Consider the following 27,993-nt stretch of genomic DNA (forward strand, 5'->3'; position numbering starts at 1 on the left):
GAAAATATATTCACATTACTGAGTTGCTTAGATCCACCTATGGTTTTTTTTTTTAGTTGTTAAGGGAGATAGAAAAATCAAAGCTAGTGTTACGCGTGTTCGGCTAACCCTACTTTGGTTCATGTGGAGTCAAAGGGGTGGTAAGGCCCTGGAGCATTCTGGACTATAACTGCCACCCCACACCCCGTTTTCTGACTTGTGCATTCCTGCAGTACTGTGAAATGAGGACGGAAGCAAGGCCATTCTGTGGGCTACTAAAATAACCAAAAGAAACTGAAATATATGTTATCTTCTTCCTTGGCAGGCTTCCTTCAAGCTCAGCAGAACAATCCCATTGTTCAAAAAAAGCATTAGAAAGTAACCTGAGTTTTTCTGAGTGTCAGCAAGACACACACACACACACACAAAACATGAGATCACCTCATACCCAGACCCTTCCTTTTCACATTGATTTGTAAGAGGGAAAGTGTACTTAAGAGTGGGACTGGAGACCAAGGGGGGCAGTGATGGTGATCTGAGCTGCAACATGTGTAACTATGCTCTCAAGGAAAACAGTGCAGGACTGCAGCCACAGATCAGGCAGGGAGTTTGAGTCTTGGTGCAAACCTTGAGGCAAAGAGATTCCTTCCTGCTTTTTGGTCAGAGCTCATTCGCACCACTTCAGCTGTATTCCATTGCCCACTCCTGGGCCTAGGATAGGTAATCTCTGCTGTCTGCCATTCCTTATAGCAATAGGGACCTTTGATCTCCTTAGTTTATAGTTATGAATGGGTTAGGGTATTAATGATTAATGCTGCCATGCACCCAGTAATTTTGTAATGCTATTCTTCTCTTTTCTATCAATAAATTAAAGCTTCGGTTTAGTCTTGTTTGGACCTGCATTTTTGGGGTTACACACACACTGTTTAGGCACACTTCAGGGCAAAGCACTTGCTTTATCCCTAGGAAAAGATCCCCCTCCTCTCATGGAGGTGTGTTTAATGGGACATGTGGGTGGTAGGTTCACACACTCAGGTTCCGAATAGACGTGTTGTAACACTAGTCTTATACAAAAATGTCCACAACTTTATGGAAATATTTATTTTAAAAAATTATAAAACCCAAGTTTTAGTAATACTGCATGCACAATAGAAGGCATTCAGACTATTGCACACCTTGTATTTTTTTATTCTCTGAAGATATTGAAATCCAAATAGTGTAAACATTAGTTTTCTTTCTTCCTGTTAAAGTTCTTCTTTGACCTGTTAAAGAAGAAAATTTAGCAGTCGTTCATTACATCGGTAGTATTCTAACTAGATTATTCTTTTATACAAAATAGTCCCCTCTAGTTTTTTGCACAGATGAGCATAATAGTGAAAAATAAGCTTCCGTTTAACAGGCTATGATGGTCTGTACCTATTCTAAACTCCTGGACTACGTTATACCCACTTGTCTGCATGGGTATGGGAAGGATTCATTTGTGCAAAATAATTTAATCAGACAGTGAGAGAGCATTGTTCTAGACTTTGAGGGTCTCTGAAAGGAGCCCAGGGGCTTGAGTTGGTACAAGACTGATGGTGTTTGGGATTACCACTGCCTGCCTGCTATCTGCTCAACCTTATATTGGTAAACAGATCACAAATGAAACCCATAAGCACTCTGTGCTGCATGCTGAGTTCTGTTTCCTGGTCATGCTAGAGTATGATGGAATGTTTGGAATATATACTCCATTTTGATTCCCCCCCCCCCACAAATACTTGTCTTCTTTCATCATAGATTTCAGAGGAAGTCACAGTAAATGTCTTCTGAGACTGACTTATCCTATAATAACTTGTGATATTGCCTCATATTTTAATCTGTACCTCTTTCTGGCACACCCTGAATACACAATTTATTAGCTGAACAGTAAGACGATATTTTGCAAGGAAGATATTTTCACAAACAAGTGGAAGAGGCCATGACTTTTTTTGTAAAAAGAATATTGATTACTTCAAATAAGTGGGTGAATTGGATAGCACAGGTTTTAGAAACAAAGTTGCAAGCAAACAGTGTTCAAAAATAAAGCATTTGGCTAATAAGCTGAGTTGAACCTTATCTTAATCTCTAAAAAACCAAGTGTCTCGTTTGCATGTCAGGATATCCTGTGAGTGTATAGAAAAAGCACATGTATTGGATACAGAATTCAGCCTCCTGAGAATCACACCTTTTCTCTCTCTTTTAAAAAAAGCAAGTTTTTAGTTTTGGTTGCAAATGTATGCTTGAAAGTGTGTGGGCAATACCTGCTGAAATCTGAAGAACCCAGAGGGGTGTCTGAATAAATATCTACCAGTTTGGGACAAGGCTTTTCTGATCTGCATTTCTCTTTGCTTTTCTATGACTGCCAAAATTAGAATAAGCTATGCAAAACAGGGAAAAAAGCAAACTGCAAAATTACATGTAAGATATATTATGCAGATTTGCTGTATTTGCATGATTTTATAACAAGTAGAACCTAGATATCCATGGCACATAATTTGCTAAGCACATAATTTCCTTTTTCGTGTGCATGTAGAATACACAGCTGGTTTCTCAACCTGCAGTTCATGTTTTTTTCACCTACTGCCTCCATGACAGCAGAATTTAGCCCATTTCAAAACACCATCAACAGTTTTCTATTACACCACTGGCATCAGTTATGACAATTTCTCCCTAAATATATTGAAAAGCAGCAAGGGGTTCTGTTGCCACACATAACAAAATCTGTATTTACTAGATTAGAATCTGAGTATGTGAGGCATACTGTGTTTTCGTTAAATGATACATCGGGATGCTCAACAAACAGTTCCTAAAATGTTAACGTGTACATACTGTACCTTTTTTCGGTGGCAGCTACAGGGAAAAAGGTCATCATCAGGCTGTTCCACTTTTTCCATGCCATCTCTCTCTTTGGGCTCACTCACTTGTAGTTTGGCGTATTCCTAATTGAAAAGAAAAGTATTTTTTTAATCTTGCACATTCAAATTTCACAGCCTCTTTTTGCAAAAATCTAGCCAACCAATTGCCCATTACTCCATGAAATCTCTTGAAGAATGTGAGATTCACTATCACAGAAACTGTAAGCTGACATGGACTGCATCTGGTGAATTGCTGAAATATCAGTATCTTCCGTGTTAATGCACAGATATTTTCAGCTGTGTTTCAGGAGGGGCTTTCTAAAGTTGGGTTCTTTCATCTTTGATGATTGCTGCTTTGAGGAACATATCCGTCTACACTAGAATGGGATTTGTGGAAGCTGAAATGAATCTTTAACAAAATGGCAACTTGATTGTTAGGATATACCTTTCACACAGTGCTGACTTGCAGATCTTGATTATTAAACACCACTGATAATGTTTTAAAAGCCTGTCCTTTAACCAGAACTGACTGCTTTAAGGATGTAGTGGAACACAAATAATACTTCTGAAATAGCACCATAAGACTAATGTTGTTATATGTAACAAAGACGAAATTAGGGATTGCAAAGGTGCCTCTACAGTGTGTGTGGGGGGGAAATGAATTCAAATGAACTCAGTCAACCACTTATTATATAATTCACTAATAGGCAACAAAAAACCTTGTGGTTTAAGAGAGTACCTATAGCCAACAGATATTTCTATCAAACTTTAAAAAGCAGGGAAATTGGGCAGCTATAGTGAATGCACCAGGGGAGCAGGAGACCTGACCTCCTCTCTGAGATATTGTACTGCCCTACAAATTTGTAAAAATGCAAACACAATTTTGGTTGGTCTTTCACAGTCCAATCCACTTCCTGTGTAGCTTGGAAGAATTTGGTAAAGTGCCTCTGAGCATACTTTTATTTGGATATCGTGTATAAAGGGAAAAGGTTAAATATTCCTTCCTGCTGTTACTACACTCTTGATGATGATTCTTCCCCCTCTGTTGCAATTGGGGCGGGGGGGGGGGAGAGAAAAAACTTGATATAAAGGCAATGCCATTCGACAAGGGGAGGCTTAAAGTAATAGAAATTATTTATTTTATTAATTTCTATACTTCAAACTCATATAAAATATAACTTATTCAGTGCACAACATCTCAGTTAAAATCAAAACAACCTAACAAAATCAAAGCGAAATGCAGTAAAGAAAGAGAAATACAAATTGGGCTATCGGACACAAAGTTTATATAAACAATACATTGGTTTCAAGATAGGAGAGGCACACCATAAAGATGGAAATGGCTACAGTAATCTATATAAGTCATAACTGCCTCCAGGTCCTACTGAACAGCTGTCATAGGTCACATACACCTGAAGGGAAATTGTGCAGCTGTTCCTGTGTTTTTTTAAAGGATTTTCTGGAGAAAACAAATGGAAACTGCTCAGTGAAAGCAGGGCAGTAGGATGTTTTGTTCACAATATCTTTCAAATGCCCCATAAAAGTGAGTGCAAACCCCCACCCCTGGTCATCCTTTCCACCACCCTCAACTCACAGAGGGTGCTTTGGTGAAGAAGGGAGTCTTCTTTATCGATGGAGGGATAACCAAAGAAGAAGGGGCTTTATATTGGCTTATTTGATATTTTGATAAAGAGAATTTTAAGAGAATAGAGTAATGAATGATTAATATTTTTTCTATTGATTTTCAATCAAACAGGTTATACAATAAATCAAAAGTCAAAGTAATACACTCAACTCTTCAGTCCCACCCCCATCCTTGAGTGTCCAGCAGTTTTATTGTCTGATTTAATTTGTATACAAATGCCACACATAGTTGTACTGTAGCTTAACATACAATTTATCTGTATATATCTACCCACAATGATCCATGTGTCGCTGGTGGAGCCCTTGAACTTTTGTTGTTTTGGGAATCATGAATATTTAATATTGATTGATATTTTAATAAGGGGGTTATTTATATGGCTAGTATCAGTAAGATTTCTGTATGGGTGTATATGTAATGTTTAAAAAGCGTTTAAAATGTGTGTGTGTGTTTTTACAGTAGAGGCTACATTTTAGAATCTTGGAAAATCAGGGTTATAAATTGTGCTGGGAGCCTCCATAGACACAGGAAGCTCTCTGCTTCACATATGTACCAGGGTAATGGGAGCAATAGTGGTGTCTGTACGCTTGTCCCCATCTTCCCCCCTGCCCGCATTTTAACTTATGTGAAGATATGGGAAGAGGTGTAAGAAACTGGAAGGCAACTGATTCACTTAATTTCATTATACTTAAAGTATTCTTAAAATTTCATTTAAGTAATCAAAGAGTAACTGACCTGAAAAAGTTTGAAGTAATAACAGAATATATGGTCTCCCATGAGATTATTTCTTGCAAATTCTTGTCCTGCTTTTGCAATATTCTTTGCCTGTCAGGGAGGCAAGGAATTTTGTTTGAAGTTTAATTTTCTTCAGTCTATTGGACAATGCTAATTTCCCTTCCACTCCCACCCATCCAGTTATCACATGCTTCAAACGTTATCCAATTGAATGCGTCAAATTATAGGAAAAGGAAGTCTTAACATACTAACATTCCATTAGGTAGCAGAAGCTATTCTTAAGGGCATAAATCCATCAGGGATTTTATGTAATGAATCCAAAGTGAGACTATGAATCAATACCTTTATTAGGGCCAACTAAAAATCACAATGTGGGTGACACTGCATTCGAGTTTCACAGTCGTTAGGATTGACATTAAAAATAAAAGAAAAAAATGCAAGAGGAAGGAGAAAAAAAAGCATTCCTAGTAGTGGATATGGTGGAAGCTCAGTCTGAAGCACCTTACAGTCCTGAAATGCTAATTCAGAAACCTGTTGGCAGACTAAACATAAGAACATAAAAAGACACTGCTGGATCAGCCCAGTGGCCCATCTAGTCCAGCATCCTGTTCTCACGGTGGTCAACCAGATGCCCATAGGAAGCACATGAACAGGACCTGGGTGCAAGAGCACTCTCCCCTCCTGTGGCTACTGGCGTACTGCATCTGACTATGGTGGCAGAGCACAGCCATCACAGCTAGTGGCCATTTATTGCCTTATCTATGAATTTGTCTAATATTTTAAAGCCATCTAAGTTGGTGGTCATCACTGCCACTTGAGGGAGAGAGTTCCATAGCTTAAGTATGTGCTGCGTGAAGAAATACTTTCTTTTGTCTGGCCTGAATCTTCCAACATTTGTTGAATGTCCATGAGTTCTAGTGTTATGAGGGAGAACGATTTTTCTCTATCTTTTTCTATGCCATAAATAATTTTATACACTTCTATCATGTCGCCCCTGACTCGCCTTTCCTCTAAACTAAAAAGCCCCAAATGGTACAACCTATCCTTATAGGGGAGTTGCTCCATCCCCTTGATCATTCCAGTTGCCCTTTTCTGAACCATTTCCAACTCCACAATATACTTTTTGAGGTGAGAAGACCAGAACTGTGCACAGTATTCCAAATGCAGCATTATGATATCAGGAGTTTTCAATACCTTTCCTAATGCTCCCTAGCATGGAATTTGCCTTTTTCACAGCTGCTGCACACTGGGTCAACATCTACTACGACCCCAAAGTCTCATTCCTGGTCATTCATCGCCAATTCAGACCCCATTGGTGTATATGTGAAATTAAGATTGTTTTGCTCCATATACATAACTTTACACTTGTTTACTCTGAATTTCATTTGCTATTTTATTGCCCATTCACCCAGTCTGGAGAGGTCATTTTGGAGCTCTACACAATCCCTTTTGGTTTTAACAACCCTGAACAATTTAGTATCATCAGCAAACTTGGCCACCTCACTGCTCATCCCTAACTCTAGATCGTTTATGAACGAATTAGAAAGGACAGGCCCCAATCCCTGGGGGCTCTACTTTCTACAGCCCTCCATTGGGAGAATTGTCAATTTATTCCTACTTTCTGCTTCCTCCTACTTAACTCATTCCTGATGCACAAGGACCTCTCCTCTTATTCCATGACTGCTAAGCTTACTCAGTAGTTTTTGGTGAGGTACCTTGTTGAAAGGTTTTTGAAAGTCTAAATACGCTATATCCACTGGATTACCTCTATCTATGCTTGTTGACACTCAAAGAATTCTAGTAGGTTAGCAAGACAGGACTTTCCCCTTGCAGAAGTCATGCTGGCTCTGCTTCAGCAGGATTTGTTCTTCTATATGCTTGGTTAATTTGTCTTCAATAATACTTCCTACCAATTTTACCAGGACAGACGTTAAGCTAACTGGCCTGTAATTTCCGGGATCCCTCTTGGATCCTCTTTTAAAAATTAGTGCTACATTGGGCACTTTCTAGTCCTTGGGTATGGAGGCGGATCTGAGGGACAAGTTACATATTTTTGTTCAGCAATTTCACATTTGAATTCTTTGAGAACTCTTGAGTGGATGCCATTTGGACCCAGCGATTTGTCAGTTTTTATTTTGTCTATTAAGCCTAGAATTTCATTCCACGTCACTACTTACTGTCTAAGTTCCCCAGACTCCCTTCCTGCAATTGTTAGTTCAGGTTCAGGGATCTGCCTTATATCCTCTACTGTGAAGACAGATACAAAAATTCATTTAGCCTCTCTGCAATCTCCTTATCTTGCTTTATCATACCTTTGACTCCCTTGTCATCCAAGGATCCAATCGCCTCCCTAGACAGTCTCCTACTATGAATATATTTAAATATTTTTTTATTGTTGGTTTTTATGTTCTTAGCAATGTGCTTCTCAAATTCTTTTTTGTACCAGCCCAAAATATCACAGGCTGCACAGAAGTATAATGGAACAAAGAAACATTGCCCACTTTCCCTTTGAAAAGATTCAAACCAGCCATTAATTGAATCTGTTTCTGCCACTGATAAGAACTTCCATTGATCACTCATAAGGCAAGGAGCAGAAGAAAAGTAATGAAGGCTGTTATTATACAGCCACGAGAGTAGCTGTATACTATAGCCAGCGTGGAGTTTTCACATTCCGCAATGTTAAATTGAAAATAACTCCCCATGCCATTCTGATGCTTCCCATAAGCTCATTTCAAAACAAAACCTTACAAAACTTGAAGTCCTGAACTCAGAAATGCTTGCTTAACAACCCTCTCAGTTTTCATGGCGATACACAAAACAGTCAGAGAGAATAGAGAGTTCAAAGTCTAAAAAGAGAAAAAACCCAGAGCCCTTTTGGACTTTTTTCTCTCAAGAGTTCTCATAATCTGTTGAAATTCATTAAAAATCAGCCATGTTCACAGAGTACCTGTAATCCTAATACTGACCTTGCCCCATACTCTGACCTTCATCTTCTGCGGTTTAAAAGTTTAAAAAATGCCTGGCTGATTTTTAATTAATTTAATACATTTTGGCTTGAACTCAATGTTAGTGTCGGACATGCTCAGTAAGAACCAACTGTCAGCATTCTAAAAGCCAGATTCCCAGCTGCTTGGGCTTGGCTAATCAGGGGGCCACACCCACACCAGACTTTGATTTCACTTGAGACAGTCATGGCTTCCCCCATAGATTCCTGGGAAGTGTAGTTTGTGAAGGGTGCTGAGAGGAGACTCCTATTCCACTGACGGAGCTTCAGTGGCCAGAGTGGTTTAACAGTCAGCCGCTCTGATTGATGGTCTGTGAGGGGAACAGGGTGTCTCCTAGCAACTCTCAGCACCCTTCACTAACTACACTTCCCAGATTCTTTGAGAGAAGCCATGAGTGTCCAAAGTGAAATAAAGGCCTGGTGTGGATGTCGCCAGGGACAGCTTTGGTTTAAATTTGGGTGGGAGGCTACATGTGCCTGCTGTAGAATAAAAAGGTCGGGGAAACCCTGAAAATGATACTGTTCACAGTGTTTTCCTTTTGGAAATGAAAGGGGCTTCCCGTCTCCCCAGTGCCCAACCACCCAATCTCCTCTGTTCCCCTCCCCCCTTCTACCCTCCCTGCCCCTCCCCCAGATCAATGTGGGACTATGACCTGGGAGACCAGGGTTTGAATCCCCACACAGCCATGAAGCTCGCTGGCTGACCTTGGCCAGTCACTGCCTCTCAGCCTCACAGGAAGGCAATGGTAAAACCTCCTCTGAATACCTTTTACTATGAAAACCCTATTCATAGGGTCGCCATAAGTCAGGATCGAATTGAAAGCAGTCCATTTCCATTTTCAAACATGATTGCACAGAAATAAATCGCATTGAACTAAAAAAGCATGCCCACCCTCCCTTCTCCTCCCCCTCCCCTTCCTCCTCCCCATGGTCTTAAGCATGACTGCATGGGAGTAAATCCCATTGAACTTTATAAGCATGCAAATCATCAACCCTCCCCTCCCCTCCCCCTTCCTTTGCTCACCTCCAATCCACTCCTTCCCCCTCCTCCTCCCCCACGGTCAGTTTTACCTATCCTAACCATGATTGCATAGGAGTAAATCCCATTGAACTCAATAAGCATGCAAATGATCAGACCAGACTTTCCCCTCCTTCCCCTCTCCTCTCCTTTCCTCCCCTATTCCTTCTTCCTCCTCCCCTGCCCACTCCAGCCCTCCCCCCCCGGTCAGTTTTACCTATCCTAAGCATGATTGCACGGGGGTAAATCCCACTGAACTCAATAAATATGCAAATGATCAAACCTGTCCATCTCCCCCCTTCCCCTCCTGCCTGCTCCCATCCCCCTCCTCTCCTACCTCCTCCCCCCCCTCCCCATCCCCTGTGGTCAGTTTCACCTATCCTAAGCATGATTGCAAAGGAGTTAATCCAACTGAACTCAATAAACTTGCAAATGATCAATCCATTCTCAGCAAATTTGCACAGGATTCCATTTCTTACCTCCCAGATTAAAAAGCAGAGAAATTCACTAATAGGCAAAAAACCTTGTGGTTTAAGAATGCACCTACAGCCAAGAGATATTTCTATCAAACTTTAAAAAGCAGGGAAATTGGGCAGCTCTAGTGAATGCACCAAGGATGGAGGAGACCTGACCTCCTCTCTGAGATATTGGACTGCCCTACATGATTTCCTATAGGAAAGTTCACTAAAATTGCAAAGTAAATCAGACATATTTAAAGTGACCAACTGTCTTAATAATGTTGCTTCCTCCCTGCTAAAACAAGATCAGCACAGCACATGCCTTGTTTCTATTATTTGGGCTGTTTGCAGGTGTTGCCACCACTCACCATATGCTCAGAGGCACATGTTGCCAAATTCTTCCAAGCTACACAGGAAGTGGATTGGACTGTGAAAGACCAACCCAAATTGTGTTTGCATTTTGACAAATGTGTAGGGCAGTCCAATATCTCAGAGAGGAGATCAGGTCTCCTGCTCCCCTGACATGGCACAGGCCATAAACAGAGCATTGGCAGCACCATGTCAATGTTGGTGAGAGTATCAATGCAGAAAGTGCAAGAGTGAGCTGTGGCAATGATGAGAACACCATTGTTTGAATGAGGTCTGACCTTTGAAAATGTTACACTAAAGCATCACCCTAAGTTTTTAAAACACCTGCAGCAGCAAAGAATTATCTTGAGGCAATTAGAAAGAGACGCTATGGGTTGTATCCAATGAAGCCATTCCATTAGTGCAAGTACTTCCACTTGTGCAACGAAACTTCCCCTCCCTCTCTTCTCCCCATCCATCCCCCCTCCAAATATGTTCCAGGGGATTGAAGAAAGCCCCAGAACAGATCTGGGAAGTGCATAGAGGGAGAAGTTCTGTTGTGCAAGCAGAAGTCCTTGCGGGAACCGGACAACTTTGAATACAATCCTGTCCTTTTTTCCTTTTAAGCCACAAATGACCTACGTAGTTTGCTAAATCAGAGCAAGTGGACTGGTAAACATTTTTGCCTGTTGCTAACTTTATTTGACGTATTTGCAAGGTAGCATTACACTAGGCAATACACCATAAGGAGCAAAACCTTTTGGAGTATATCAGAGACAATTTCTGCAATGCACTTTCTTAATATGATGCGTGATTTTAGCTAATGCAGAAATTGCTCACTTTTCAAAGCCATTCAGAATTGTAAGGGTGGTGCTGTGAAAAGCAGTAAGTCTGTGGAAGAGCAGCCGCTTTGTATACAGAAGGTCCCAGCTTCAATCCTTGGCATCACCATATAGGTGTGAGAAAGTGTCCAGCCTGAAACTGTGGAGGGCCACTGCCACACAGTATAGCAGTACTGATCTCAATGGATTAACAGCCTGACTTGGTCTACAGAAAGCAGCTTCCAATGTTTCTTTGAGAGCTAATGAACAGGACATACAAATAAATCGGAAATGAAACTTCTCTCCCATTCTGTGAAGCATGATAGCTATCTTTCCTAAGACCTAATTACGTAGATTTTGTGGAATATATTTGCAAAATGGGTGCGTGCTAAGTATATTTTTACCTCTTCATCATGGTCTTTTGCCCATTGCAGTTTCTCCAAGAGATCACTGAGGTCATTTTTAAATGGAACGTAGTGCTTCCAAGGTTGTAGTTCATTATAGAAATGCTCATAGTAGACAGAGTCCTGCTTGAGTACTAAGCTGTTTCCTGCTAGCAAATAAGGCAGTCTGTATGCAGCCACTGTGCCATCAATATTAATTTGGTATTTATACTGCAAAACACAGAACACATAATTCATAAGCATACAGTCTATAGATTTGTTGTGGGAGTCTCCCACCTAAGCATGAAAATCTGATGACTGGGTACCTGTAGAATATTCAAATACAAGATTTCAGAGAACCTTTGGGACATTTCACATGTAACTTAGCAACACAAACCTGGGTTTGCTACCAGGCATACACTCAATAGGAAGCTCTAGGCTCTTGCGTGAGGATACATGTCTTGTACTCACATGCCACATTTGTAACGTATGTGTACAGAATCCCTTTTATTTTTTAGTTAGTTTAATTGTACTAGACTCCTATATCTCCAAGGTTCTAATCCTTCACACAAAAAAATTAAACATAATTCTTACAAAAGCAGTCTCATAAGTTTTCAAAAAAGTGTAAAGAAATCCTAGGTATTTATGTTTTAAATCCTTGCTTCCTGTGATGTCTATGGCCTGTCAAGGCAGAGAATTATGTCTAAAGCAGAAACATGTACCATACAGCTTTGCTGAACTGAAGTCTGGTTGAGACATTAACCCTCCCACACAGAGACCAACCAAATTAATTTCATGTCACATTACTTCACGTTATAATCTGGCGTGGTTTACAGTCTAAGGGCATAAATATTTCCACACTGGCACCAGCAACCACTAGGAACTGGTGGAATTGGCACAGAAATATGATGTTTGATTGGACTAACTAGAACTGTAAGCTCAGTACAAATGTAACCTCTCAAGGTGGACATCCAACAAGTAGAATATGTTTTTTATAAGATTTCCACATCAGGAGGATAATAATAATATTAAAATCACCCCTAAAAGAGCCAATTAGCAAAGGCTCAGGGCTGGTTTTAATATAATCTCTCTGATGTGGAAGTCATATAAAAGCCATTTCCCACTTACTGGCTTATATTAGAATTTAAGGTCCCATCCCCCCCCCAAAAAAAAAATAGAGGGAAAGAATTTTTTTGGTGGGGGGGAATCTGCATAGATTATCTTAACAGGTTACTAGAGCCACAACAAATCAAACAAAATGAACATGTTTACTATAAGCAACAAGGCTATCATAACACTTTTTAAATTTCTGAAAAATTATAATCTAGACATAGGCTCATATTACAGAACCAGGTAACTGCCCTAACTCTGCTTTCTATCTTTATGAGCTGGACAGCTGCCAAAATATCAGTCTACTTCAAATAAATAAATAAATTGCTCTAAATTCCATTAAAATGCGATTATGTTTACATCCTACCTTGAAGAAATCAAAAAAGGAAATATGCTTCACAATGGGGCCATAGAGACTTTCATCATGCTTGAAAAAGAAGAAGTTTGTAAATGCTGCATCAATGATTTCTGGGAATTTTCTGCTCATTTTCACAAATTCAAGCCTTTCTTTACGACTGTCTCGACCCCTCCATATTGCTGTGGTGTTCTTCTCTTCCCAAGGTGGCCCCGTGTTTGCCTGAACAGACATCATGTCCAGACTGACTCTATTGGAGGAAACGGGACACATTTTTATAAGTAAGGGTTGCTTGGGCCAGAGAGGCAGAAAGAGCTTCCAGACAGGAGGGGATGGAAATTCTCCATTAACAGCCAGGTCCTTTTGGTAGGGCTAATGAGAAATAGCCACAGATGCTGGGTGGAAAGCAGGTGACATGGCTTAGTGGGAGACTTCAAAGAGCAGCCTTCTCTTGGGACTTGCCTTTTTGCCATCTAACTCCTGGGAGAGAGAAGACAGCATAAAACCAGGCATGCTCTGAGGCCAATGAGAAGATTGGGATCCTCTTATTTGAGTTTCTGTTCTTGATTGTGGGGACATCAGTCAGTTCTGTATGGCTCTGTGAGAAATCCAAACAGATGTTACGAGGTATGGGGGGGGGAAGCAGGGTGAGAGCAAAACAAGTTACAAATGCTAAGGCCATTGTTATCTGTGATTGCTGCCATGGTTGCTTTTAAAATTTAAAATATTTTTAATGTGCATTTTATTTGTTGCACATTTTATATATTTTTATTGTTGTAGTCTTTGTATTTTTACAGTATTGTCATTTTAAATTGTTGTAAGCCATCTTGAGTGGTACATGGGCACTAGAAAAGTGAGACAGAAGCATATGTGCATGTGTGTGTCTGTCCGTAATGGACACAGGATAGAGAAGGAAAAGAAAATAGAAGAGACAAGTTGAAAACGATCACCAGAATATGGGCCTGCAACAGGCTTGCACTTCAGCAGCATGGATAACATGCACTATGAAGCATTTTGATTTGGCTTCACGAAAAGTAACAGTTCAAAAATCCAGTTTCTATGTGGACTGTAGAGGCACTGATTTATCCATTATCCTGTAACAAATGCAATAATTGGACCAAAAATGTATATTTATACATATCTGTTTTTAATTGTTTTACCGAGCTGTATATTTATGTGTGTATTGGTTTGTGACCGTAATAAACCATTCATTCATTCATTCATTCTCTTCTTCCACCTAACCCTCAAGGAGCACTACCTCCTTTTTTCCCCACCCAGCTTCCTCCTTGCTTCTAGCTTTTTCTATGTGCAGAGGTGGTGGCTAACACCAGCACCAATAAACATTGTCAACAAGAAACATTCTTTGGAAACTTATAAAATCTGGAAAAACTTTCAAAAACCCAATAGCAGCTCTTACCGGCCCATTGTTTCTAAAACGGAATCTGTCAGGTCATAGGTTGGCATTACAATATCTTTTGAATCATTGGATCCGCACCAGGAAAATATGGGATGGATGTCCTGAGTAGATTTCTTTTTCTCCAAAGGCCAGTCTCCCAAATTGACAAAAAACTCTACATCTGGCATTTTCACCTAAGACACATTAAAGTAAAACATTCACATGGTATGACTGTATTGGACCACTCTTTCACCATCCTCAACGTGGCAGCTGTTTCTCCTTCATAGTGTTGTGCTTATTTATTTATTTGATTTTTATACCGCCAGACTAGCATAGCTCTCTGGGCGGTGTACAACAAAGTGCAAATATATACAATAAAATTCCATAGTAAAATACAACAACAATATAAAAGAATAAGAAAACTAAAAGCAATTACAACACATGTTAAAACTAAATTAAGTTAGATTAAAATGCCTTAGAAAAGAGGACGGTTTTGACTTGGTGCCGGAAAGACAGTAACGTCGGCACCAAGCACACCTCATCACGGAGACTGTTCCAAAGTTCGGGGGCCACCACTGAGAAGGCCCTAGTTCTAGTTACCACCCTCCGAGCTTCTCTATGAGTCGGAACTCGGAGGAGGGCCTTCGATGTAGAGCGTAGTGTACGGGCAGGTTCATATCGGGAGAGGCGTTCCAGCAGGTATTGTGGTCCCGCGCCATATAAGGCTTTATAGGTTAAAAACAGCACTTTGAATCTGGCCCGGAAGCATATTGGAAGCCAGTGCAAGCGGGCCAGAACAGGTGTTATGTGTTCGGACCGCTTGGTCCACGTTATCAGTCTGGCCGCCGCGTTTTGCACAAGCTGTAGCTTCCGAACTGTCTTCAGATGCAGCCCTACGTAGAGCGCATTGCAGTAATCCAATCACGAGGTTACCAGAGCATGTACCACTGATGTGAGGTCCTCCCTGCTCAGGTAGGGACGTAGTTGGGTTACCAACCGAAGTTGGCAGAACGCATTCCGTGCCACCAAGGCTACTTGAGCCTCAAGTGACAGGGAAGGATCTAAAAAGACTCCCAAACTACGAACCCGCTCCTTTAGGGGGAGTGTAACCCCGTCCAGGACAGGGTGTATATCCGCCACCTGACCAGAGAAACCACGCACCAACAGCATCTCAGTCTTGTCTGGATTGAGCCTCAGTTTGTTAGCTCTCATCCCCATTATCGCGGCAAGGCAACGGTTCAGCACATTGACAGCCTCACCTGCGGAAGATGAAAAGGAGAAGTAGAGTTGCGTATCATCAGCGTACTGATGACAATGCACTCCAAAACTCCTGATGACCGCACCCAACGGCTTCATGTAGATGTTGAAAAGCATGGGAGACAGAACTGACCCCTGTGGGACTCCACATTGGAGAACCCACGGTGTCGAGCAGTGTTCCCCAAGCACTACCTTCTGGAGACGACCCGCCAAGTAGGAGCGGAACCACTGCCAAGCAGTACCACCAACTCCCAACTCCGCGAGCCTCTCCAGAAGGATACCATGGTCGATAGTATCAAAAGCTGCTGAGAGATCAAGGAGAATCAACAGAGTTACACTCCCTCCCCGTCCCTCTCCCGACATAGGTCATCATACAGGGCGACCAAGGCTGTCTCGGTGCCAAAACCGGGCCTAAAACCCGATTGAAATGGGTCTAGATAATCGGTTTCATCCAACAGTGCCTGGAGCTGGCCAGCAACCACTCGTTCCAAGATCTTGCCCAGGAATGGAACGTTCGCTACTGGTCTGTAGCTGTTGAAATTTTCTGGGTCCAAGGAAGGTTTTTTTCAGAAGTGGTCTCACTGCCGCCTCTTTCAGACGGCCAGGGACCACTCCCTCTCGTAAAGAGGCATTTATCACTTCCCTGGCCCAACCAGCTGTTCCATCCCTGCTAGTTTTTATAAGCCAAGAGGGGCAAGGATCTAGTACCGTAGTGGTTGCACGCACCTGTCCAAGCACCTTGTCCACATCCTCGAGCTGAACCAACTGAAACTCATCCAATAAAACATGACAAGACTATGCTCCGGACACCTCACTAGGATCAACTGCTATAAACTGGGAGTCTAAGTCCCGGCGGATGCATAAGATCTTATTCTGGAAGTGTCCAGCAAACTCATCACAGCGGGTCACCAATGACTCTACTATGTCCTGAGGGCCAGAATGCAGTAGCCCTCGGACAACTCTAAAAAGCTCCGCTGGGCGGCAAAGAGATGACTTGATAGTGGCAGCAAAATGTTGTTTTTTTGCCACCCTCACCGCTCTTGAGTACAGCTTAGTGGAAGCACTTACCAGCTCATAATTGCATCCATCGGGAGTTCGCCTCCACTTCCGCTCAAGCCGCCTCCTATCTTGTTTCATCGCTCTCAGCTCTGGAGTGTACTAAGGAGCTGTATGAGCTCTACACAGGAGAGGGCGCGCAGGAGCAATCGTGTCAACAGCCCGGGTCATCTCCGCATTCCACAGTTCGACCAGGGCTTCGACAGGAGTGCCAGTCTTATCAGCCGGAAAATCCCCCAGAGCCCTTTGAAAACCTTCAGGATCCATTAGTCTCCGGGGGCGGACCAATTTAGTAGGTCCCCCACCCTTGCAGAGGGGAAAAGCCACTGAAAGTCTAAACTTCAGCAAGCGGTGATCTGTCCATGACAAAGGGAGAGATGTAAAACTCCCCACATCCAGATCACCATCCCCATGTCCAGTAGCAAAAATAAGATCTAGAGTGTGCCCCGACATATGTGTTGGGTCACTAACATATTGGGACAGCCCCATGGTTGTCATGGAAGCCATGAAGTTCTGAGCCGCCCCAGATAAAGTAGCCTCGGCATGGATGTTGAGATCCCCCAGTACCAATAGTCTGGGGGATCTCAGCAATACCTCCGAGACCACTTCCGTCAGCTCAGTTAGGGAGGCTGTTGGGCAGCAAGGTGGGCGGTACACCAACAGGATTCCCAGTCTGTCCCTCTGACCCAAGACAAGGTGCAAACACTCCAGACCGGTAACTACATGGACATTATTACAATACAGATGTAACACGCAAATCCTCCAACTTGTAAAGTTAATTATTAATATGGACCTCAGCCCTTGGAAATGATTTGAGGGTATTGGAATAGCAACAGCAGCTCACTCCCTGGTATGAGTAGACTCCTGAAAGTTTATTACATCAGTACTCAGGGTCTTCACTGACTTTCTATAGCCTTCTGGGCACAATTTATGGTGATTTTATCTTCTAAAAAACCCCAAACACATGTGTTTTCTATTCTACCTTAGGGTAAAAGGGAATGCATAACTTGAAGGGTAATAACAAGTCCCAAATAGTTAGAATGCAATGCCATCTGCTGGCCTATCATTTCAATGTAAATTGCAAGGCATTGTTTTTCTCAGTAACTAAATTCGGGTTACATTAAAGGCCCTCAGCATGCACTCAGGCCACATTCATTCCATACATTTATTCCACATTAAACAGGCATAGCCTCCCTCAAAGAATCCTGGGAAGTGTAGTTTGTTAAAGATATAACAGTGGTTAAGAAACCACTATCCCCCTCACAGAGGTACAATTCCCAGAGTTCCCTGGGAAGAGGGATTGATTGTTAAACTGCTCTGGGAATTGCAGCTCTCTGAGGGGAATGGGGGTCTCCTAACAACTCTAGTATCCTTAACAAGCTACACTTCCAAGGATCTTTGGGGAAAGCCATGACTGTTTAAATTGGAATAATAGTGGAATAAATGTGTAGTATGAATGTGGCCTGAGTGGACATCCTAGAATCCTCTGGAATACTCAGGGTTCTGTGGAAACTATAAGGGAGTTTGTGGAAAACGTTCCCTCAAGGTAGAAAATGTGAAAACAACTGAGCTAAAATGGCAAAGTCACAAACAACTAGATATGGGATACAGAACACAGTCAATTTGGGCTTACTGAGATTTTTTTTCCAGATGGAAAGGCTAAGCAGATTGCTCTTTTGATTTTTGTGAGATTGAGGGTAGGGAGTTCTGTGACTGGAACTCTTGACTTTTTTAAAAAAAATAGACAGCTGTGTGGGAGGAGGAGGAGAAGGCGAAGTCCCATCTTGATCAGAAGCATGGTACAGGCGTTACCCTCCCCACAAAGGTGTCATCTGACCCAATGATACCAACTTACAGATATAGCCTTGTGTACCTGTAAGATTTATCAATGGGGGCAAATAGCAATTTGGAGGGGAAGATGATTTTCAGCAGGGAAAAGAGCACAGGACAGAAAGGTTAATCCCACCACCCAGTCCTGATCTAGATTAGGACCACAGTGGGAAACTTGTGTTTATATTAAAAAAGGGAGTTCATTCATTCCATTGCTATCCTGCCTCTCCTCCAAGGAAGTCATGGTGGGGTACATGTTCCTCCCAACCTCATCTTATCTTCCCAACAACCCTGCAAGGTAGGTTAGGCTGAGAGACAGTGACTTGGTCACACAGTGAGCTTCACGGCTGAGTGGGGATTTGAACTCAGGTTTCCCCCAGTTGTAATCCAACATTCTAACCACTACACCATCCTGGCTCTAATCACAGAGCTCCCTAGTTTGACTCCAACTATGTGGCAGTTAAGCAGATTGTAAAGTTTCTCATCAGTGAGGCACTGTGCCAGAGAAGCTGTGCCTGTTGTACTTCCTTGCAGCAATCAAAACCTCTTTTTTTGTTGTTGTTCTGGAGTAAGGAAAATCATTACTCATGCTACTGACCCTGGAGATTTTTTTTTTTTTTACTTTAGCTAATAGCATCGATATAACTAGCTTGCCCAGGCCATCTGGATCTGTTTTTTTTTTGCAATTCTTATGACACACCCCACAGGCATCTATTACTTATATGGGCTGAGATTCAAAGGGCCATGCATAGTGATCTGTATAGACAGCAGGGCCTTTGGGAGCCCCCATTCTCACTGCAGCACCACTTGCTGTCCTGAAAAAGCAGTCCAGAAGCTTGAGAGACCATCCAGAGCAGCATTCATTGTGGCCTGAGGAGCTGCAACCAGATGTTGAAGAGTCATCAGCTTCACCATGTGTGTTCCGAAGTGCTGGAGACACATGTAAGAAATTCTGCAGATTTCAACCACAATGACCAAGACATACAAGGGATGCAGAGGGGAGGGAGAAAGCGATCAAAAATATATGCCAATGTGGGAAAAAATGTAACTCTATAGTCATTTACAACAATGTGGAATATTACAAACTATCCATGTTACAAAAGACTGCAAGATGCTGAAGAGCATAAACCTAGGTATGTTTACTCAGACATAAGCCCCACTTAGATGGATGGGGTTTACTTCCACATAGGTCTGCATAGGATTACAGTCTGGAAGACTGGTGTGCAGTGTCATTAAGTCTTAATGAAGTCAGTGGGACTGTCTTCCAAGTAAACGTGTTTAGAATTAAGACATATTTCTCTTTTGGAGCATGTGGGATCCGGCAGTCATCCTCCCCCTTGGCCTGTGCCAATCAAATCCGCCTTTTGGGAGGCAATGTGAGAGAGCGGCCAGTGATGAGACAACTCCAGGGACTCTTGCATGATACAGATTTTCCAGAGCAAGTTTCAGGACAGATACTGAAACAACCCTTGTCTAGTGCTGGTCAGGAGGAGCAGCATTTGATAGATTAGAAAATTTGCCTGGTCCAGTGGAAACCAATGGGAATTGAAAATGCTGCTTGACAACAGAGTTGCTCCAACTCTGACAGGCTGATGACAGACAGTAGCACTTGGAAACTGCTACTTTGCCCCACAGGACATAAGCTACAAGGGACTGCAGGTCCCATCTTGTCCCCAGTCATCTATCAGTGTAGTGTTGCTGTCAAGTGAAGTTCACCTGGTCACATCTTTATTGGCTTTTCGGTATTTAGTTAAAATGTGGCTTTTCTAGATATCCATATCCAATTGGCTAGCAGCAGGTTACACATTGTCGCTGCTCACTTTGACATTTTCCATCTGAGCTTCTAGCAGGTTGTAATTTGTTTTAATGTACATTTCTAGATTTCCATTCTTATTGTTATTTGTTCTTAAGGTTTATTGTGTTCTACAGTATTTTGGATACCACATTCATGGCAGGGGAGATGATATATAAATTTAAAGCAAAGAAAAACCAAAATGAGTCTGTAACTACAATGAATTTAAGACATATACTCACTTTCCGAATCAAAGAAAGAAGGATAGCATCCATGAAAATCCTAAAGCCTACATGTTCACCATGGGTCTTTATGTAAATCTAAAAAGAAAAAAATGATTAAGTATTGCTGAAAAGAAAATTAACAATCATCCTTAATAATATCAGTGCCAGTGGTTTCATGAGCAGTGAAGGAGGAACCGCTAGATGCCTGCCTGTTAATGCCATCTACAGAGCAGCATTACTATCACTCTAGTTTGGAGAGAAATCTCCTTATATTCATGGGAAAACATGGGCATTTTTTGGATAATGAATAATTAACTTGTAATATTTACTGCTATAAGATGTGACAATAGCTACTCTGTTAGATTTTTTAAAAAAATGTTATAGAAATTCATGGAGAAGAGATCCATTAACATCTCTTAATCATGATAGCTAAGTGGAACCTCCATGTTCAGAGGCAGTCTTTCTCTTAATAGCAAATGTTGGGGACAACATAAGCAAGGATGACCATTGCCTTCATATCTTTCCTATGAGCTTCTATACACATCCAGCTGGCTTTTTCATGTCTGTCCAAGTAGATCTTGATTTGATCCAGCAAAACAATCTTTTTGTTTTTACTTTGGCTCTTTCTGAGTTCTGACATTCTCTTTAGCCCCAGGTTGCCTATTAGTAGTATGGCCAGAAGACCAGATATTATTTTTTCTGAGAGTAGCAACACAGGATACTGCCTTATATCAAGTCAGACCCTTGGTCCTTCTAGCTCAGTACTGTCTACAATGACTAGCTGCAATGCTCCAGGCAGGGCACATTCCCAGCCATACCTGGAGAAGCCAGGGATTGAACCAGGAACCTTTGGCATACAAAGCAGATGTTCTGCCACCAAGCTACAGCCCTTCCTACACTAACAGGCAAAATAATAGCCTAATAGGTCTGAAATCCTGGAAATCTGCTGACAGCCAGCATGGATGGTAGATGGACTTAAGGTCAGTCTGTGTATAAGGCAACTTCATAGGTTCCTGTATTTGCTATGGTAGTGCTCTATAGCTCTTTGCCTGTCTCACTGCACTCCTAGCTCTTTCACTGTCCTCCCATTTGGCTGCATATGGACACCAGTTGGCATCCTCCAGCCTGCTTGAGCTCTAGAGGTGTTGCAAACAGGCCCAACAGCTAGACTACAGTCCATTGTTCTCCAGAGATCTTGTCATACATTGATTTGCAAAATACCCAGTTCCATCTACAGCATGCATATACCTTGTTGTCTTTTATGGTGTAATGGCACAAGCTCTGCCTCTGCCCAAAACGTTGTGGGATTTCTTTGGCAATTTTGTCAGGGTCAACGGTAGGAAAATTTGCCAGATCTCTCTGAATCTGCGGAATGGCTTGAGGGCAGCTCATCACTTCCAGCCAAGCACTTCCATCTTCCTGAGGGCAATCACAGTTCTCATGATAGACAGGTCCTGCACATAATAAGTTGTTAGCAGTCATACTTTGTACATTATCTGGGCTATATTCAATAACATTAATTTGAAGCACTGTGATTTATGTTTTGACCCAATTCCTTCTGGGATGATGCGAAACAAACCACTCTACTCCTACCTGTGTTTATTTCAGATCATGACAACGCATAAGAAGCCACTTTCCTGCAATGGTGGTAGTCTTCCTTTTTCTCAAGCCCCACCAAAGCCTGAGCATTTTATGGAGTCAGTAGGAGATGTGTAAGCGGTATATGAATTTCCTTAAATTATTTTCTTTTTTTCATAGCCAGAGGGAGAAGATAAGATGTGTGGAGGCTCCTCCTCCTCCACCTCATTCCTCTCATTACCTGCCGGCTATTGAGAAGGCAGGTGAACAGACAGCAATAGCAAGGCGGCTGAGCAGCAGCACAGAGGGCCCCTGTTGTGGCATGAGCTTCAACAGGTGTCCAACGATGCTAACTGCTGGCACTAGCCTTGTCCATCAGGCAGAGATCCAGGGCTGTTGGGTTGTGAGTGTATGCATGATATTTTGTACTAGTATTTGCAATTTGTTGTAATCTACTTTGAGGATCTCTACCTGAAAGGCAGGATGTAAATTTGCAAAAATAAGTAAATTGTTATTGTCAGCAAGGTAACTGTAGAGGCAAGCCAATGTGGCCATGGCTACCAGTCAGGGATGGTGGGAATTTTAGTCCAAAAACATCTGGAGGGTGCCACATTGGCTCTTTCTTGGTTGATGTAATTATAAAATGAAAAAGAGAAAACTGTCTTGCTCCAGCAGATCTGTGGGTTATGAGGCACAGAATGAGACCTTTAAGAGATTGACCTATGCTAGAAGTCCAGCAGCAAGTACGGTCAACATAATGTAGAGTTCAGAGTGCTCAACCAATACCACACTCATGCCATATATTTATTCCACTATTATTCCACTTTAAACAGTCATGGCTTCCCCCAAAGAATCCTGGGAAGTGTAGTTTGTTAAGGGTGCTGAAAGTTGTTAGGAGGTCCCTATTCCCCTCATAGAGGTTCTCCCCTGGAACTGAGGATCCTGAAGTTTGCAAAAATATCAACAAATATGAAGCACTATCCAGTCAAAGTTAACCATACACTTGAAGGAGCAATCCAAACCCAAGATCCATCAGGATGAGCAGAACTTGAAACTTGAAATCTTTGGCTCTGCCTGAGCTATATGACTGAAGTCCCTCATCCTGGCTCAGCTGGGGTACGTCCTGAAAAAGTGGTGTTCCGAGGGAATGGGGGGACAGGACAGGGCAGGGGAGACTTGCCACTATTCCACACTCTGTTCAGCTCAGTCACATGACCAAGCAACTCAGCAGAAGTAACATTGGCAAAAAGGGTGATGTAAGGCAAACTTTATTTTAAAGGCTTACTTTCCCTCTGCCAGACTCAGGTGGGCTCTGTCAGCAGTAGACCCACTCCTGAATGGAGGTAGGAATAGAAGTAAAGTACACTGGCACAATTTACCCCAGTGTAAATTACACTGGATTTCTATAGTTTGGACTGCTCTGCCCATCTCTTGCACTGAAATGCACTTAAAAGTACTCAACTTTGGCTGGATCATGGCAGGTATTTCTTATGCTTTTCTTATTGTAGATTTACATATTTATTTACAGAATTTATGTTCTGCCTTTTATTGCAAGCAGCAAACCTTAAAACAGATCATATGCCCCGACTCTTCACAACAGTGCCAAATAAGAATTTAAAGTAAACAAACCATTAAGTCTAGAATTAGTCAACACTCCAATAACTTGAATAATATATTTTCCAACATTCAGTAGAGTTTATTCCAAGATCATTATTTTTTCTAATGGGTGTGAAAAAATTGTCTGCAGCTTAGTTGTGTTTATACTATACTGTATTGTATTATTTAAGGTGGCAGGACTCTGATAGATTGTCAGTCTATTCTGGAACACATAAAGACTCCTTGACTTAACTTTAGGAAGACATCTGGGTTTCTATAGCATTGTCCAAAACACTGTGTGTATCACTGTATTTTCCAGACATTGCATAGTTGAGGCTCAGGTTGTTAGTTCTAGTTTTCTTTTTTAATTAAAATTTGACAGTGTTTTCATGGTTACACATAAAATCATGCACCTATATTTTCTCCACCAACTCCCAGAACAATAGGTAGGTATTCTCCTTGCAACTATGGGATAGTCTAGGTAATATCGTCTCTCAGAGTTTCAATAGTGCCGTTGCTCATTCAGTAAAACAAGCAGGGGGGATCTGGGGCCTTCAGATGTTGTTTGCCTCCAACTCCTTTCATCTGTCACCACTGGCCATGCTGGCTGGGACTAATGGGATGTGGGATTCCAAGAGTAACTGAAGACCCACAGGTTACACATCCCTGCAATAAAGGCTCAGAGATGGTTCCTTCCATGCATTTTGGGCTACGCTAATGCTTCTTTGAATCCAGTACCAGTAGCTGTAGCATGAACTGTATCATGCAATCCAGGCAAATCTTTACTTCTCCCTTGCACTGATACCACTGCCCATATTTTGGTAGACAGAAAGGGGAATTATGGATGCACAGGACTTTCTCACCATGAGGGACACAGAAGGTGGGTGCATCTAACACGTTGGCTTCATTCTTCAAGATAAATCTCAGCTCCAATTACAACACATTAGTGTGTCCCCAACAGCACATGTTACTGTTTTATAGATAACTTGGATTCAAACTACTGTTACTATATATGATGCCATTTTTGTACCTTTTAGGATATATGGAGATTTGGCAATGTGCTTGTCTTTGGTTTGAACCTCGATCTTCAAGTTTTTGTAGCTTGCGTACATTCTGTACCTGATGATGAAGGAGCCATCTTTCCTGTCTAATATTTGTACTCCCACCCGTGTAAATTGCTCCTCGGGAGCTGTGATCTTCACTTGAAATGCATTTTCACCTGGAGAGACAGTAAACCTATACAAGAAAACAAAGCCAATGGCAATGATGAAAGCAAACAAGTTTTCTGAGGGCTAAAATTCCAAACCCAAGTCAAAAAGTTTACGGATAAACTTTGAGTTTGTAAAGTTAAGACTGTGACTGAGTCTCATTCATAGTTTAAAATATTTCATATCATCTGATACTCTGCACCAGTGGTTTTCAATTTCGCCCCTCACTTTTAGGGAATTCTTGCCTTATCAGTTTGTCTGCCAAGAAACCCCTGCATATTGGAAAGGATTCTGAGCTCTGTTCAATCAATGTGAAGCGCTGGCCAGATCGGCTGAATCTCACTATCATCCCACATTAACTGCAAGTGTACCCTCATATACATGGCATACTCCACTTCAGCTAAAAGTTGCAAGCAAAGATCAGTAGTGGCAGATATGCTGTCTCTCAGGGATCTTCTGATTGAGCAACCCGTGATAAGCTTCTGGAGAACTCCAAGGTTTTCTAGCACACGTTTCTACCATTATCCAAGCCTGGATAATCTAACTAAAAATATGCCTGCTGAGGTAGATGTTTTGAGTAACTTTTCAGATGTGAATGCATGAGGTTCCTCCCTGTGCTAGCATAGCTCACGAGGACACCATAGTGCAGCCTTTCCCAACTAGTGGGCCGCCAGATATTGTTGGACCACAACTGCCATCAGCCTCAGCCAGCATTGCAATGGTCAGGAAAGATGGGAATTGTGGACCAACAACACCTGGTGGCCCACTATCTGAGAAAGGCTGCCATAGTGTCATGTGTTATGGTTAAATCTAAATATGAGTAGGTGCTTTGTAGGATTGGATTCCTTGGAAGTTGTCTGATTTAAGGGGCTGCCACCTTTTGCCAATTACAAAGAAAATGTAAGGTGACTTTCTGGATCAGCCCAAAGATCTATCTAGAATCCCACCTCTCATAGCAGCAAACAAGAATGCCTCTGGTAAATCCCAATAGCCATTTCTTACTGTTGTTCCCCAGCAAACTTGGAGACTGCATATAGGTGACTAATAACTACTGATATAGTAGTTGACTAATTCCCTTTTGAAGTCATCTAACCTAGGGCCCATCACCACATCTTATGGCAGAGAATCCCACAAATTAATTGTGTGTTGTATGAACAAGCACTTTCTTTTGGAGATCTGGGAGAAGGTACTGAAGCTCCAATAAGACCAATAGAGTTAAACTCCTCCTTCATTACAGTGCTAAAAGTGTTTGCTTCTTTATTAAACAAGTTCCCCACCAAATCTCATGTAAATTCATGGCTCATTTTCTTTCTATTTCTGATCATTTTTATGTAATGAAAAAGCATTGGGGAATTTGAACCCCAAATATAAAGTTGGAATGAATGTGAAAAACAGTAGACTTTGCAAGGTTAAAACCTCTTACATCAGTTAAATTAGAATCTTATTTAAATTATAATGGTTACAGTGCTGCAAACAATTAAGCAATTGAAATGCACTAACGACCAGGAGCCAAAAAGGACAAGAGTTGCAAATATTTTCCCCAAACAAGGAGCTGTGTAGTCTAAGACAATATGAAATCCAACACAGATCTATCTGTAGGAATCAAAAACATTTTTTAAAGTTGCAAAAACAAGTAAAAAAACAAGACAATAGAAGGAATTCTGTGTTACTGAAATTCTGTGCGGCACTCTGCATTACAAACATAAGCTTTGCATTACATGCAAATGCGGGCTAACCATGGCTCCACGTGAATATAAAGACTCCCAGGGAGGAGACTGCTGCCACTTTGCTCCGCTGTGGTCCTTTTAGCTCAGCATATTGTGGTAGCACAGTCAAGGTTGGGCTTAGTATGTTGTCTGAAGTGGGGCTTGTGATTAAGCTCTCTCTTTGCTAATCATGCTCTACAACCAAGGAGGAGAAAGCCTGACCTGAGCCCACTAAGCCAAACCATGGCTCAGCTGTCTCACTGCACTGAGCTAAAAGGATCATGGAGGAACAATGTGGATGCAAGCTACTCTTCAGGAGTCATTAAGGACACAAGGTTCCAGTAGACCATAGTCTGGCTTACCATATTGTAGGGATCGGGCCACACACATGCAAAATTATACACATTCAAACTGATAAAGTTGCAACAATATACATGTGGAATTGGGCTTCCACACAGAGGTCTGTACAGGAGGAAAAAAATCTGTCTGTATCCATTCACTGATAGGACCACATATGTAGAAACGTGCAACTCTCCAGCTGGATTCTGCTACAGCAGCAATGTTGTCTGTATATTTGCACATGCCACAGAAGGAAGGGCAAATCCCAAAACAAGTCACCCTTTAGGGCCTAACTGCATTTTCAGTGTATGCCTATGAGCATTTAAATAGACACATAAAAACGCCAAGTGAATTTTATAAAAAACATTTCCAAAAGCACACTTCATACAGATATGCTTGCAGTTCCTTATTCAGCATGCACTCAGTGACAAATCCAAGTTTGCGATTACCTGATGTATGAAATGGCCCTCAAAACAGAGCTGTTTTGGGCTACAAAGGCAGTGTGGGACAGACAGACACACACTCGCTATTTAGGGCCTCTTCCAGATTTTTGGAATGGGTAAACAAACCAGTTTTTAAATCTGCAAGTTGTTTTGACTTCCCTTTACTTCCCCCCTTTCCTATTTTGTTCCCTTTTCTTATATAAAACAAGCAGCAGCTGTGCTTACCTTTTCCCTTCGGGGTCCACAGCCTGAACATAAAAATACCGAGCAGGAAGGACAACATCTGCTCTGAGGCCAGGCCCCCATATCAAACTGTTCTCGGGACTCAGCCGGGTCCCGCCAGCCGATTCACAAAACGCCAGAACGATTGTCCCCAAAGGCAAGTAGCAAGTCAGCCAAATGCTAAACATTTACAGAATTGTTATCTCTGAAGAAAGAAAACAGAACAAATGGAAACGCGCGGAGGAGGCAAACGTGTCACTCCGCAAAAGGTAGAAGATGAGCAGAAGAATTAAGTCCCAGCGTGGCGCCTTCAACGGCGCTCGAAAGATTGTCTGCTCAGTTACACATCCTTTCTCGCTACCGATACTTTCTTTAAAGCAACTCCGCTGATGCCAGCCCTCCTTCCAAAGCGACAAGGGGGAGGCTTCCCTTTTCTGGATAATTCATGAGGATAAAAATGCTGACAAACGGCATCCACATCCCAGGTTCTTTGTCTTGCCCGTGCAGCTTTCTTGCTATTGCATTCACCCTTTCCTCTCCGCCAGCATCTTCGCCGTAGCGTTACTGCCAAGCGCAGAGGGGTGGGGGAAGGGAAGGGGACGGGATCGAATGAAAAATCA

At 42.0% G+C, this 27,993-nt stretch overlaps 1 protein-coding gene across 1 annotated transcript; it reads right to left on the reverse strand.

The window, feature by feature from the left end:
- Positions 1-1,079: 1,079 nt before the first annotated feature.
- On the reverse strand, positions 1,080-27,991 carry POGLUT2 (protein O-glucosyltransferase 2). The gene is made up of 10 exons (XM_061626614.1): positions 27,377-27,991; positions 24,486-24,691; positions 21,530-21,735; positions 20,300-20,377; positions 14,144-14,316; positions 12,739-12,976; positions 11,283-11,492; positions 5,230-5,319; positions 2,832-2,936; positions 1,080-1,241 (listed from the first exon to the last, which is right to left on the reverse strand). The coding sequence occupies exons 1-10, from the start codon at positions 27,559-27,561 to the stop codon at positions 1,224-1,226; spliced, it is 1,509 nt and encodes a 502-aa protein (XP_061482598.1). The 5' UTR covers positions 27,562-27,991; the 3' UTR covers positions 1,080-1,223.
- Between the last annotated feature and the right edge of the window lie 2 nt (positions 27,992-27,993).

Source organism: Rhineura floridana, chromosome 5, assembly GCF_030035675.1.
Source record: "Rhineura floridana isolate rRhiFlo1 chromosome 5, rRhiFlo1.hap2, whole genome shotgun sequence".
Lineage (NCBI taxonomy): Eukaryota > Metazoa > Chordata > Lepidosauria > Squamata > Rhineuridae > Rhineura > Rhineura floridana.